General features: G+C 40.6%; 1 protein-coding gene and 1 pseudogene across 1 annotated transcript; both read left to right on the forward strand.

Annotated features, from left to right (window-relative positions):
- Positions 1 to 988: 988 nt before the first annotated feature.
- Positions 989 to 2293, forward strand: LOC146806204 (olfactory receptor 52E4-like). Its single transcript, XM_085623893.1, has 2 exons — positions 989 to 1891; positions 2249 to 2293. The coding sequence occupies exons 1-2, from the start codon at positions 1004 to 1006 to the stop codon at positions 2291 to 2293; spliced, it is 933 nt and encodes a 310-aa protein (XP_085480019.1). The 5' UTR covers positions 989 to 1003.
- A 10185-nt stretch (positions 2294 to 12478) lies between these two features.
- On the forward strand, positions 12479 to 13432 carry LOC146806205 (olfactory receptor 52E4-like; annotated as a pseudogene).
- Positions 13433 to 14682: the final 1250 nt, after the last annotated feature.

Consider the following 14682-nt stretch of genomic DNA (forward strand, 5'->3'; position numbering starts at 1 on the left):
TATGTTTAAATTAATTCTAATTTTTTTAAATGTTTTGCAAATGTTTTACAGTTGAATTTACTTTTATTTTTAAATTAAGTTTGTTATTACTAGGCTTGGGTGAAATGTGAATTATGCTTGCTTCTTACACGAAATTCCTTAAATTATGCTATTGCACAACTTTGCATAATTAAGTACCATTTGCAGAAAATCTTTACAGCAAAACACACCACTCACAGTAATAATTTACCCCAAATGGCTGTGAATAATGGAGTGCCGTGAGGAGGCTTTTCGCACTAAAATACAGTTCAAAATTAAAGACTTGTATTTCGCATATGCATAATTTGACATAATGTTGACATTTTGGATGATTACATAAAGGCATAGTACACAAATTTCGCACACCCAAATGCCAAAAGGACTATTCTGTCACCTTTTTCGCTGGGCTTTCCTGGCTACAGCCCTCTCTGTCTGCAGGGAATCTATAAAGAAGCCAGTCAACAGAGCGAGTGTCATCTCTCTATTGGCTTCTTTGACTAGCATAAGTTACATTTAGTTTACAGTGATAGTCAAGTCACTTCTTCTTTTCTTTAAATGAATGACTCCTCATATCCTGCTGCACATTCAAATCAGAATACCTCAATCTCTACTCCAAAATACCATTGTGACCTTTGCACTTCAGGTGCTTACCACTGTGTGATGTATTTCTTGCTCTCTGTAATAACTATCCGATCTGCAAATAAACGAGTAAATCAGTGTAGCAAAGATGTTGATTTCTTTTGTTAAACTAAAAGGTTTCTTACTGGCCTAACATATGCTGTGTTTTTGCAAGCAGGAGCAAGACATATCAACACAAAGGACACCGTCGCCTAAGAGTTCTCCATTCTCCAGTGGCCCACCTATTTTTTTCTTTAGACACCTTGGTAAATGGGCCTCATAGATTCCAGCACAGCATTCTTCAAGATTTCCAAAGTTGTAGGACATACAAACCTACTTGCGACGAATTTCACCGGACTCACGTGCTATGAATATCAGTATTCCATTCTTCATACTCCTGGGAATTCCAGGGTTGGAAGATTTTCATATTTGGTTTGCTTTCCCCTGGAGTGTTGTGTACATCATCACTGTTGCAGCTAACCTTGCAGTTCTTTTCTTCATAAAGAGAGAGGCAAGCCTTCATCAGCCCATGTATCTTTTCCTGTGCATGTTGTTATTCACAGATCTTGTGTCATCCAATGCAACTCTGCCAAAGATGCTGCTGCTCTTTTGGTTCAACTCAAGGGAGATCAGTTATGAGGGCTGTCTCTTCCAGATGTTCACGGTCCATTCTTTTGCCAACATGGGATCAGCAGTTCTCCTGGCCATGGCCTTTGATCGCTATGTAGCCATATGCCATCCTCTAAGATATATAACCATCTTGACCCACCAAGTGATAGCCAAAAGTGGATTTATGGTGGTTTTGAGAGGAGTCCTGCTCGTGCTTCCATATCCCCTTCTTGTCCGAAGACTGCCTTTCTGCAGAAGCAATGCAATAGTCCAGGCATACTGCGAGCACATGGCGGTAGCAAAGCTAGCCTGCGCTGATGTTACAGTTAACTTCCTGTATGGCTTGTCTGCTGTCTTGTCTGTGGTAGGCTTGGATGTGCTCTTGATCATCGTCTCTTATCTCATGATTGCTAGAACGGTCTTGATGTTGCCATCGAAGAAGGCCCGGTTCAAGGCCTTCAATACATGTGTGTCACCTATTTGTGTCATCTCAATATTATACTTTCCTGCATTTTTCTCTATCATTACCAACAGGTACAGTACCAAGATTCCGCTTCACGTTCAAATTCTCCTATCCAATTTTTATCTGGTCCTTCCCCCAATGCTGAACCCAATTGTGTATGGAATTAAAACAAAACTGATCCGTGTAAAGATATTGGCATTTTTCCATCCACAAAAGCTCTTTATGTCGGATTAAACATCCCGCTCTCTTGAAAGGTCTCTTAATAAAAGGTCCAATGTCCATGCTAGAATTTGTGGCATTTTTCAGCTCCCTCGAATGGGGTACTTATGATTAATAATACTGAATTCTAGAATATTGTGTATTATTCGCAAAATCCAAGGGTCTGCTCATTTTGCTGAGTCAAGCAATCTGGAACCCAAACCCATGGCACTGCTGCAAGCCCAAATTAGACTTGGATCAATACAGACCTATAAGGAAAATGGTAGGGAGGCATTCAATATTACTGACCAATTGATTGTGAGGAAAATCACCTCCTATCAGCAACCCCTGTTATCGCTACTTTCCTTACGCCTGCTTCAGGACTGACTTAGCCATGATATCCTATGGAAGGTGGATATCATGGCTAAGTTTGTGAGTCCCTATCAACAATCTAACGCCACATTTCGAGAGATTATCGCTGGGTTTCCAGCGATAATCTCACGTTAGCCAGTTAGCGCTAGGATTTTCATCGCTGATGAGATAAGCGTTGCTAATAGCACGCTATCTCAGCGTTAAAAATCGGCGCTAGCCGGCGATAATTATCCGAGCGTCATAAGTGCGCTCAGCGATAATTATCGCCGGTTGTTGTTGATATGCCCCGTAATTCTTCGTGAGGCCTCGATTCCCATCCCAAAATGACCTACCTACTGCCCCTGAAATAATAGAAACCAGCATGTTGTCTTAAATATCTCCAGAACTAAATAACTGGGCAGATTCGGGCATGATCTGTTTTCATGATATTTCTGTTGTCAGTATTATGGGGCATATTAACAAGGCAGCGATATGAAATTATTGCCGCTTTTGCGTCCGTTATCGGGCGAAAAGCGGCGATAATTTCATCGCCTTATCAGCAAAGACACGCTATCGCGTGTCTTGCTGACTTAGCGCCCGTTTCCAGCACGACTCCGATCGCATCGCTAATGAGATGCAAAGGAGGCGTGCCTGACAAGACTCCCGTGGGAAAATATCGCGAAGGCAGCTTCGCGATATTAACAAGAGAGGGTAGCGATTTTTAAAATCGTGTTAAGTATGCCTTAACGCAGGAATTTAACGTCTGTTAAATTCCTGACTAAGGCATACTTAACATGGGGGGTGGAATTTGTGGCTAAGACCACCGGCCCTATCATCTAGGATATCGCCGTTTTCCACCATGGAAAACGGCGATATCCACACTCTCTCTGGAATTTTTATCGCCTCGGCGATGCGCGTTGTTAATAACGCGCAAACCGGGCGATAAATTCCAGAGATAGCCGGCGATAAATATGCAAGCGCTAAGCGCGCTTTGTGATATTTATCGCCGGACCTTGATAATATGCCCGTTGTTTCTTAAATGACGAACCATGCTAACACAAATATGCACGATAACACCTTAAAACTGCTTAATTAAACTATGCACTCTGGAAGTGAAAATCTGCATTTGTGTGTTTGTGTATTTTCTTTTAACGCTAAAATCTCTACGTTCCATTTGAGGTGCTTTGGAAATAATCATCGCTGATAGTTTTTAGATGGAGAGCAGTTTATTTTGAAAGCTGGATTAAAGCCGTTGCAATGAGCAGCCTGCGATATCTGTGGTGAGTGCTGTTGCCGCACTTTTCGCAATTATAACTTGTGTGATCAATCAGTAACAGCAGTATTTATCTGGGGTTGCTCCATATACACGTTATTCCCCAAAACCGTGTAACATGGTATTTATCGCACTCGATACATTTCGACTCCGCAGTGTCTATTTCAGAAGGTGCGATAAATAAATTGCAATTCCCGGGCTGCTCAGAATGAGAGCGCAAGACTTATTTCTTGGCCTGAGGTGACACCTACTGGTATTTGAAAAGGATGCGGCGGCTAGGAAGTATACTGTTTTTGTTTTTTCGTAAATGACCACAGTAAACAAACGGTCTTATGGGGTGGCGGTCTAAACTTTAGGTATGACAGTAGGCGTTGTGCTAACCTTTTATATATAGGAAATGCATTGACTTCAAATCACAACAAGCATTGGCCGCGCTGCCATGAAAGTGACACGGCCGCGCGGTCCGCGAAAGTGAAGGTCATCACGATCAAAGACAGATGGAGGCTGCACGCGAGCACACTCGTGTGAACGCAAGCGCCAGGCCACCAAAAGCCTGTGGCAGCCCTTTGAAAACCCACACACTAAATTTCTCTCAGGCAGCGCATGCGCTGGCTCAGCGAGACCTAAAAAGGAGAGTTTAAACACTACAGGCCAGATGTACTAAGCTTTTTTGTGTTTGCACATAGACAGCAAAAGAAATGATGGTAGGTTTGAACTCAAACTGTGATTCTGTAACACATTAATGAATCACAATTTGAGTTTGCGACCAAATAGCAATTCGGTATTTGGAAGGTGGGTCCCTTCCAAATGCCTAATTAGAATGGTATGTATTCATGGTTTGCACCTGGATTTCAGTTGCAGAACATTAAACTTAACCAAATACAAGCAGGTAGTGGAACCCATATCCGTTAGTAAATGTGAAAAAGAAAAAGTGTTTTTAAGAAGAGCCAGTGGTCCATGCTTTTCTAGGTCATTGGGATGAGCAGTGTTATTTTTTTCTTAGTGAGGGTGTGGCAATAGCATGTTCGAGGGCCCAGGGAATAGTTCCACAGGACAAGAAGGAGTTAATTCATCTGGTGAGGATGAGTAATAGTTCTGGGGGTCTGAAGTTGAAGACTTGCTTTTTACTGAAATCCCAAGGAGACAATAATTTGCTGAATGAACCAGGATATTACTTGTGTTGGATAAAGAGACTGACACAAGCTCAGAAAGGGGACCTGATCAGTATACAATAGAGGGACAGAGTGTGGAGGATGGGGGTGGTCTGACTTCATGCAAGCTCATATGACTTCTATCTGAAGGGTGAATTCTGACAAAAAAACAACTTAAGAATGGGGTTGTGGGAGACCGTTTCCTTGTACATCTGGAATAGTTTATTGGTTCAGTGGCTGCATTTGGTAATGGTCCGGAAAGAAACTTTTTCACTTAGCACAAGGACATTTTTGGGATCTAGATTGAATAAAGCGATTTGATGGTAAGTTAGAGTTGATCCATCATCTTTCATGTGCTTTGATAAGACAAGTATCTAGAGGTGGGTCCAGCACTTCAAGGAGAAATTGGTTAAATAGCTCATGCTACAGATTGCCTAGATTATGCAATCGCAAGCGTTGGTCTGATTGCTGTTGGGGTTTGAGGTTTTACATATAGCTTTGAACCTTAGTTAATTTAATAGTGGTCAGTCCAAGGACGTTACTGAATAACAATACGATTGAGCTTCAATATTAGGTACAACATAGGGACATACTATGATCAACTTCAAGGGTTGGTTCACTGATGAGTTGAAAGAAACCATGACATTCTGACTGCATTTGGTAATGGTCCGGAAAGAAACTTTTTCACTTAGCACAAGGACATTTTTGGGACCTAGATTGAATAAAGCGATTTGATGGTAAGTTAGAGTTGATCCATCATCTTTCATAGGGACATACTATGATCAACTATGATCAACTTCAAGGGTTGGTTCACTGATGAGTTGAAAGAAACCATGACATTCTGACTTGGATGTCTATTAATTAAGTTAAATGTACACACATCAATTTACTCATGTGTATATCTACTACTATACCTAAGTATACATGTACATCAGAGAGCTTGTGAGGAGGACCTGGGGGAGAGTATTACAGATGAGCAGTGGGACTTCGGATGCAGACAGTTAGAGCGTCTGTCTTCCAATTATTTGCCTCATGCTCATCCACTTCAGATATCTCAGAATAAACTGGATGAGAGGCAATATAATGGTACAAACAGTTTCAATACAACACAGAACAGATCACGAAAAAGAGATGTATTATTTCTTCCGTCTTTTATTGTTCTTGTTGCACTTCGCACAAAACAGTCAGCCAACGCGTTTCGCCCAAACACGGGCTTCTTCAGGGCTGAAATGGCATACAATACAAAAACTTTCTTAAAAAACAGACAAAATAATCAAAGACAGACAATAATTCTAAAATGTCAAATGTCCATGAATGAAAAGCTAAAGAGGAAAAAACGAAAGAACCACCATCTTATCCACGTGATTCAGGAAACAGGACACATTCCAAGAAAATGTGTATGTGTAAGACAAAGGAGAAAGAGACCCTATCACACCCGTGAAAAGAAAATACTTAAAAAATAAGTGACTCTTGTTCCACGCAATCCCAAAGATAACGTGGATACTTCAAAAATAAGGAAGAGAATCAGACAAATAACAACCTGTAGCCTAAAGTAAACATGGCTACATCACCAATGCGTTATATATTGAAGCTTACCAAAATTATTAAGAGCGTAGGATATTTCTTTGATGATCAGCAACAAGGGAAAGGTCAAATCCGTCAAGCTATATTAAGTAGAAAAGCCTTTCCTTAGTGAGTGACTAATATTAAGATGCCAAAAGAAAAAGTAACAAGATATGAGACCAAAATAAGCAAAAAGAGAACATACCCAATGTATGGCGACAATGAGACACAACGACCTCAGAGACCCATGGGTAAACGATCTTTGTCTGAGGTCTTAATTCTGTAAGACAAGAATATCGACTCAATGGTTGCACTCTCATAGCTCATGAAAGCAATTTAGCAACTGCAGATAATGCATTCCACCCTTCATACTTATCCAATGAAACCATCCTAAATTGTATATCAAGCACTCCATTCGAATATCCTAAGCCCATGGTTACGCACAAACGCATTACATACCACGGAAGATACGGTTGAGACATAAAACAAAAAAGGAAAGAAAAAGGAGGAACAAAAACTGCCCGCAACCGAGGTCGGGCTTCACCAACGACGACGCTGGTCTAGAAAAATTGCTGAACATGTTTGAAACTGATCAAAAAACCAGACACATGCATATTCAGAACGGACATTATCATACTACGGTGACTAATTCACCAATGAACAAACATTAAGCAACACAAACATACAATTAGAAAACCACATCAGGCAACAAACCACTAAGTGGTACCCGTCTACTGTGTTGGCATCCACGCCACACAAACGTTATGCACCAAAAACGGGGGATGTGTATACTTATACACACAAAAAAAGACCCATCAGTGAAGAACCGGTCATTAAAGGCTACAAGATATACACAACTCGATACCCCGTTCATGATAGACCTAAAGGGTGTCGGAACCTAAGTTCAGTATGAACAACCTGCATTGTAAACTCACCGTATAGTGGTATTAGCCACGTCCGAAATGGGTTATCCAGCGCAGTCCCCGTACTTCACGTCCCGTACCAAGACTGACAAGTAGTGAAGAAAGCACTTTGCCACACAAGCGCTTTTAAAACCTCGATCAACACCAAACCGTCAAACAGGAAGCAATTGCACTAAGACACTTCCGGATCAGGCTTGTATGTGATAGAAAAAAACAACTACACCGAGAATCCAAGTCAATCATGAATTCATACTTCCGGTTTCACGCCCATAGCGCTTCCGGGACAAGCTGTTTGAAAAAGAAGAAGAACAACTAGAACGGGAATCAAAATCGCTCAGGTATTCACACTTCCGGTTTTACGCCCGTAACGAACGTTAATCCGCTAACCCTAATTCAGTATTAGTTTTCGAACGCCAAGATCACCGAACACCATGCTGTAGGCTGACGCCATACTCATGATGCGAATATTGGCCCTCACCTATCAGTCAGCATTAAAGTAGCGGGTACATGAAATTACGCATTAACTAAGTGATGCACAATTTTGACTACACAAAACTTTATTAAAACGACGCACGCAGAAGTCATCTAACATATAGACGACATAGGTTCATTAATAAAAGCAATTTAAGCTGATATTGAAAGCACAAAAACGGCGTAATACCAAAAAATAGTAAATCCCACCAATTCTTAATTGAGAGAATAAGCGTCTTCCTGTAAATATTTCGATATATTGCATTGCATGTGATATTGGTTTAAAAAAGAGTGTCAAACAAGAACAAATAACAAAGGACTCTATAAAGAGAGACATTGTTAAAAAAGGGGTGAGTATTTACACTATACTCTTGACGTGTCAAAATACCACATCCACACACATTCCCCTATCTTCACTTAGTTTAAAGCTGCACAAAGAAGCGTCTTATTGTGAGGAAAACTGTCAAACAGAAGCAGAGCTCTGTTTGACAGCTTAAATTGCTTTTATTAATGAACCTATGTCGTCTATATGTTAGATGACTTCTGCGTGCGTCGTTTTAATAAAGTTTTGTGTAGTCAAAATTGTGCATCACTTAGTTAATGCGTAATTTCATGTACCCGCTACTTTAATGCTGACTGATAGGTGAGGGCCAATATTCGCATCATGAGTATGGCGTCAGCCTACAGCATGGTGTTCGGTGATCTTGGCGTTCGAAAACTAATACTGAATTAGGGTTAGCGGATTAACGTTCGTTACGGGCGTAAAACCGGAAGTGTGAATACCTGAGCGATTTTGATTCCCGTTCTAGTTGTTCTTCTTCTTTTTCAAACAGCTTGTCCCGGAAGCGCTATGGGCGTGAAACCGGAAGTATGAATTCATGATTGACTTGGATTCTCGGTGTAGTTGTTTTTTTCTATCACATACAAGCCTGATCCGGAAGTGTCTTAGTGCAATTGCTTCCTGTTTGACGGTTTGGTGTTGATCGAGGTTTTAAAAGCGCTTGTGTGGCAAAGTGCTTTCTTCACTACTTGTCAGTCTTGGTACGGGACGTGAAGTACGGGGACTGCGCTGGATAACCCATTTCGGACGTGGCTAATACCACTATACGGTGAGTTTACAATGCAGGTTGTTCATACTGAACTTAGGTTCCGACACCCTTTAGGTCTATCATGAACGGGGTATCGAGTTGTGTATATCTTGTAGCCTTTAATGACCGGTTCTTCACTGATGGGTCTTTTTTTGTGTGTATAAGTATACACATCCCCCGTTTTTGGTGCATAACGTTTGTGTGGCGTGGATGCCAACACAGTAGACGGGTACCACTTAGTGGTTTGTTGCCTGATGTGGTTTTCTAATTGTATGTTTGTGTTGCTTAATGTTTGTTCATTGGTGAATTAGTCACCGTAGTATGATAATGTCCGTTCTGAATATGCATGTGTCTGGTTTTTTGATCAGTTTCAAACATGTTCAGCAATTTTTCTAGACCAGCGTCGTCGTTGGTGAAGCCCGACCTCGGTTGCGGGCAGTTTTTGTTCCTCCTTTTTCTTTCCTTTTTTGTTTTATGTCTCAACCGTATCTTCCGTGGTATGTAATGCGTTTGTGCGTAACCATGGGCTTAGGATATTCGAATGGAGTGCTTGATATACAATTTAGGATGGTTTCATTGGATAAGTATGAAGGGTGGAATGCATTATCTGCAGTTGCTAAATTGCTTTCATGAGCTATGAGAGTGCAACCATTGAGTCGATATTCTTGTCTTACAGAATTAAGACCTCAGACAAAGATCGTTTACCCTTGGGTCTCTGAGGTCGTTGTGTCTCATTGTCGCCATACATTGGGTATGTTCTCTTTTTGCTTATTTTGGTCTCATATCTTGTTACTTTTTCTTTTGGCATCTTAATATTAGTCACTCACTAAGGAAAGGCTTTTCTACTTAATATAGCTTGACGGATTTGACCTTTCCCTTGTTGCTGATCATCAAAGAAATATCCTACGCTCTTAATAATTTTGGTAAGCTTCAATATATAACGCATTGGTGATGTAGCCATGTTTACTTTAGGCTACAGGTTGTTATTTGTCTGATTCTCTTCCTTATTTTTGAAGTATCCACGTTATCTTTGGGATTGCGTGGAACAAGAGTCACTTATTTTTTAAGTATTTTCTTTTCACCGGTGTGATAGGGTCTCTTTCTCCTTTGTCTTACACATACACATTTTCTTGGAATGTGTCCTGTTTCCTGAATCACGTGGATAAGATGGTGGTTCTTTCGTTTTTTCCTCTTTAGCTTTTCATTCATGGACATTTGACATTTTAGAATTATTGTCTGTCTTTGATTATTTTGTCTGTTTTTTAAGAAAGTTTTTGTATTGTATGCCATTTCAGCCCTGAAGAAGCCCGTGTTTGGGCGAAACGCGTTGGCTGACTGTTTTGTGCGAAGTGCAACAAGAACAATAAAAGACGGAAGAAATAATACATCTCTTTTTCGTGATCTGTTCTGTGTTGTATTGAAACTGTTTGTACCATTATATTGCCTCTCATCCAGTTTATTCTCAAGTATTTATTTACGTTCTACAGGCAGCAGAGCGTTTGAGGTGGGCAATATTCTACGTTACTGGTGACTGATTCTGGTGGTGCAGTCTTCTGTGACCCGGCTGCTTCTCCTTTTTATGTAGACTTCAGATATCTCCACCACCTTTACCGCACTCCCACACAATTACATAAGATGGGGCTACGTCCAGACGACAATTGTTGGCTGTGCTGGCCCCCCAAGTGACCTTCCTACATTTGGCCTCGAAGTGCGGACCCATAGCAAACTTCTGGTTGCAAACACTACACCTCATTAAGAACATCACCGGGCAAGAGCTGCCTTGCATACCTTTGGTGGCACTGTTGGGGGTTGTTTCAGGTGTGCCACCGAAGTCAAGGAGGCAAACGACAATGTTACTGCTCTTAGCTAAGAGACAGTTGGCCTTGCATTGGGGCGCTGCTTATCCCCGGCAGCAGGGGAGTGGGTCAAGAATGTGGCATACTGTAGGACCCCATTGGCGTGCAATGGGGAACTACTACCGACAAAGTCTCGCCCGCGAGACATTTGGGAGCCTTTTGTAAGTTGGCTGAGCTCTGTTACTGCGGATGACACTTGATGTAATCACTAATTAGATGTGAACGGGATTAATAATATTGCAAGTAAAACGCATATATGTAGGGACCTACATGTCTAGTAATAGTGGAGTAACTGTTTAACCATATTCTAATTAAGTAGCTGTGGATGTACACTCATGTTATGTTGCTGTATCTCTGTATCCCAAACAGGCTGGCCGGCCCACAAGCAAGTATTGTACTGCACTTTGTGTTATTGTTTGTTTACTTTATACGAAATGCCAATAAAAACAATTTTAAAAAAAGTATAAATGTGCACTTTTTTTGATAGTCACCTTTTCCAAATGTAGATGTACACCAGAGCGTAGACCTATAAATCGCCACCCCTTATGGAGTATTCTACAACAGGATTTACAACTGTAAAATTACTATTATTACTATTTTACACATAAGCGTAGACCTCCAACACTGTGGTGGAGAGCTCCCAATGGGAAATTATAAGGAAACATGTCAAAGTGTATTATTCAGGAAAAACATATTAACGAATATAAAATATTATTGTAAGGTAAACTATTACTTATGAACCAATAACTAATACAATAAAATGATACTGCAGATTAACTCATTAAATTATTAGTTAACAACTAATTAAAATATACATATTTAATAAATATAATTTCTTTAAAAATGTTTTTTTTAAATCCTACCCAAAGTATCATTTTATTTTTTTCAATATGTATTACATTTCTTTAAAGTTATGTTTAAATTCATTCTAATTTTTTAAAATGTTTTGCAAAAGTTTTACAGTTGAATTTACTTTTATTTTTATAGTTTGTTATTACTAGGCTTGGGTGAAATGTGAATTATGCTGGCTTCTAACACGAAATTCCTTAAATTATGCTATTGCACAACTTTGCATAATTAAGCACCACTTGCAGAAAATCTTTACAGCAAAACACACCACTCACAGTAATAATATACCCCAAATGGCTGTGAATAATGGAATGCCGTGAGGAGGCTTTTCGCACTAAAATACAGTTCAAAATTAAAGACTTGTATTTTGCATATGCATAATTTGACATAATGTTGACATTTTGGATAGTTACATAAAGGCATAGTACACAAATTTCGCACACCCAAATGCCAAAAGGACTATTCTGTCACCTTTTTCGCTGGGCTTTCCTGGCTACAGCCCTCTCTGTCTGCAGGGAATCTATAAAGAAGCCAGTCAACAGAGCGAGTGTCATCTCTCTATTGGCTTCTTTGACTAGCATAAGTTACATTTAGTTTACAGTGATAGTCAAGTCACTTCTTCTTTTCTTTAAATGAATGACACCTCATATCCTGCTGCACATTCAAATCAGAATACCTCAATCTCTACTCCAAAATACCATCGTGACCTTTGCACTTCAGGTGCTTACCACTGTGTGATGTATTTCTTGATCTCTGTAATAACTATCCGATCTGCAAATAAACGAGTAAATCAGTGTAGCAAAGATGTTGATTTCTTTTGTTAAACTAAAAGGTTTCTCACTGACATAACATATGCTGTGTTTTTGCAAGCAGGGGTGAGACATATCAACACAAAGGACACCGTCGCCTAAGAGTTCTCCGTTCTCCAGTGGCCCACCTCTTTTTTTCTTTAGACACCTTGGTCAATGGGCCTCATAGATTCCAGCACAGCATTCTTCGAGATTTTCAAAGTTGCAGGACTTACAAACCTACTTGCGAGGAATTTCACTGGACACACGTGCTATGAATATCAGTATTCCATTCTTCATACTCCTGGGAATTCCAGGGTTGGAAGATTTTCATATTTGGTTTGCTTTCCCCTGGAGTGTTGTGTACATCATCACTGTTGCAGCTAACCTTGCAGTTCTTTTCTTCATAAAGAGAGAGGCAAGCCTTCATCAGCCCATGTATCTTTTCCTATGCATGTTGTTATTCACAGATCTTGTGTCATCCAATGCAACTCTACCAAAGATGCTGCTGCTCTTTTGGTTCAACTCAAGGGAGATCAGTTATGAGGGCTGTCTCATCCAGATGTTCACGGTCCATTCTTTTGCCAACATGGGATCAGCAGTTCTCCTGGCCATGGCCTTTGATCGCTATGTAGCCATATGCCATCCTCTAAGATATATAACCATCTTGACCCACCAAATGATAGCCAAAAGTGGATTTATGGTGGTTTTGAGAGGAGTCCTGCTCGTGCTTCCATATCCCCTTCTTGTCCGAAGACTGCCTTTCTGAAGAAGCAATGCAATAGTCCAGGCATACTGCGAGCACATGGCGGTAGCAAAGCTAGCCTGCGCTGATGTTACAGTTAACTTCCTGTATGGCTTGTCTGCTGTCTTGTCTGTGGTAGGCTTGGATGTGCTCTTGATCATCGTCTCTTATCTCATGATTGCTAGGACTGTCTTGATGTTGCCATCGAAGGAGGCCCGGTTCAAGGCCTTCAATACATGTGTGTCACATATTTGTGTCATCTCAATATTATACTTTCCTGCATTTTTCTCTATCATTACCAACAGGTACAGTACCAAGATTCCGCTTCACGTGCAAATTCTCCTATCCAATTTCTATCTGGTCCTTCCCCCAATGCTGAACCCAATTGTGTATGGAATTAAAACAAAACTGATCCGTGTAAAGATATTGGCATTTTTCCATCCACAAAAGCTCTTTAGGTCGGATTAAACATCCCGCTCTCTTGAAAAGTCTCTTAATAAAAGGTCCAATGTCCATGCTAGAATTTGTGGCATTTTTCAGCTCCCTCGAATGGAGTACTTATGATTAATAATACTGAATTCTAGAATATTGTGTATTATTCGCAAAATCCATGGGTCTGCTCATTTTGCTGAGCCAAGCAATCTGGACCCCAAAAAAATGGAACTGCTGCAAGCCCAAATTAGACTTGGATCAATACAGACCTATAAGGAAAATGGTAGGGAGGCATTCAATATTACTGACCAATTGATTGCGAGGAAAATCACCTCTAGATATGTTCCATGCTAGCATTGTATGATTTATGTGAGAGTGACACTCAGTGTATTAGTCAAGCTAAAACCAATGCCTAACACATTTAAGTCCCAATTTAAATCTTGGCACTTGGTCTGTTTCTCCGCCAGGATGATGAAATAAATCACTCCAGTGCACTGATGGGATGGAAGTACTGCCTGCCAAATTTAGAAATGTCCATCCATCAGCCAAGCGGAGGTTTCTGGCATTGGCAGCAACAGCAGTCATGGCAGTTCCTGCCAATGCATTGTAAGACTGACGGACGGCTCAGTCATGTTGATGGAGCCATCTGCCAAACTTGGGGCAAACTTCCAAAGTTTTTTTAATTACTCAAAAAGAAAATATCAAAGTAGGATTCTCTTATTAAAAAACACAATGGCCAGCTCACCAAGGACATTTCTTCCCAATGTTGAGGGGGGCATTGAACCCTTTTCAATGCCCCTTATTGCAAGGCTTTTCCTAGCAGGGACAGACATTGAAAATCGGCTGTATGTCCAAGCTTCTAAATTAGGTGGACTGATATACAGACGAACCCCTGAACGCCCTTACTCCGTCAGGACATTGGAGGGGTGTGACCAAGGTGAAAATAGAGTAGTCAAACCTATGGCCTGTCCGAATTTAAATCAGGTTGGCTGACCATCATGTTGGCGGGGAGAGAACTACGTCACAGGTGCTACAGAGTTCCCTTTCTGCCAACATTTAAATCAGTCTCTTTGTCACTTGAGAAATGACTATAGCACTGTAGCACTGTAAACATTTCCATGTATACAGTGTTGAATCAAAGAGACATGCAGTTGATCACCTTTCATAAAGTTGCACTGCACAGCTCTGTGTTACCAAATATTGTGTAGTCTTTCTTAAAATGGTGAATATCTAATATTGGTGCATACACAACCAGAATCAGAGAAATAGATCTTTGTTATGTTTAC

This window comes from Triturus cristatus, chromosome 8 (assembly GCF_964204655.1).
Source record: "Triturus cristatus chromosome 8, aTriCri1.1, whole genome shotgun sequence".
NCBI classification, from domain to species: Eukaryota; Metazoa; Chordata; class Amphibia; order Caudata; family Salamandridae; genus Triturus; species Triturus cristatus.

Bases quoted from the DNA above. Each gene is read 5' to 3' on its own strand.
- LOC146806204 (XM_085623893.1), top strand. From the start codon at position 1,004: ATGAATATCAGTATTCCATTCTTCATACTCCTGGGAATTCCAGGGTTG. The intron at 1,892-2,248 runs GTAAAGATATTG...ACCTCCTATCAG, and splicing joins TTAAAACAAAACTGATCCGT to CAACCCCTGTTATCGCTACT.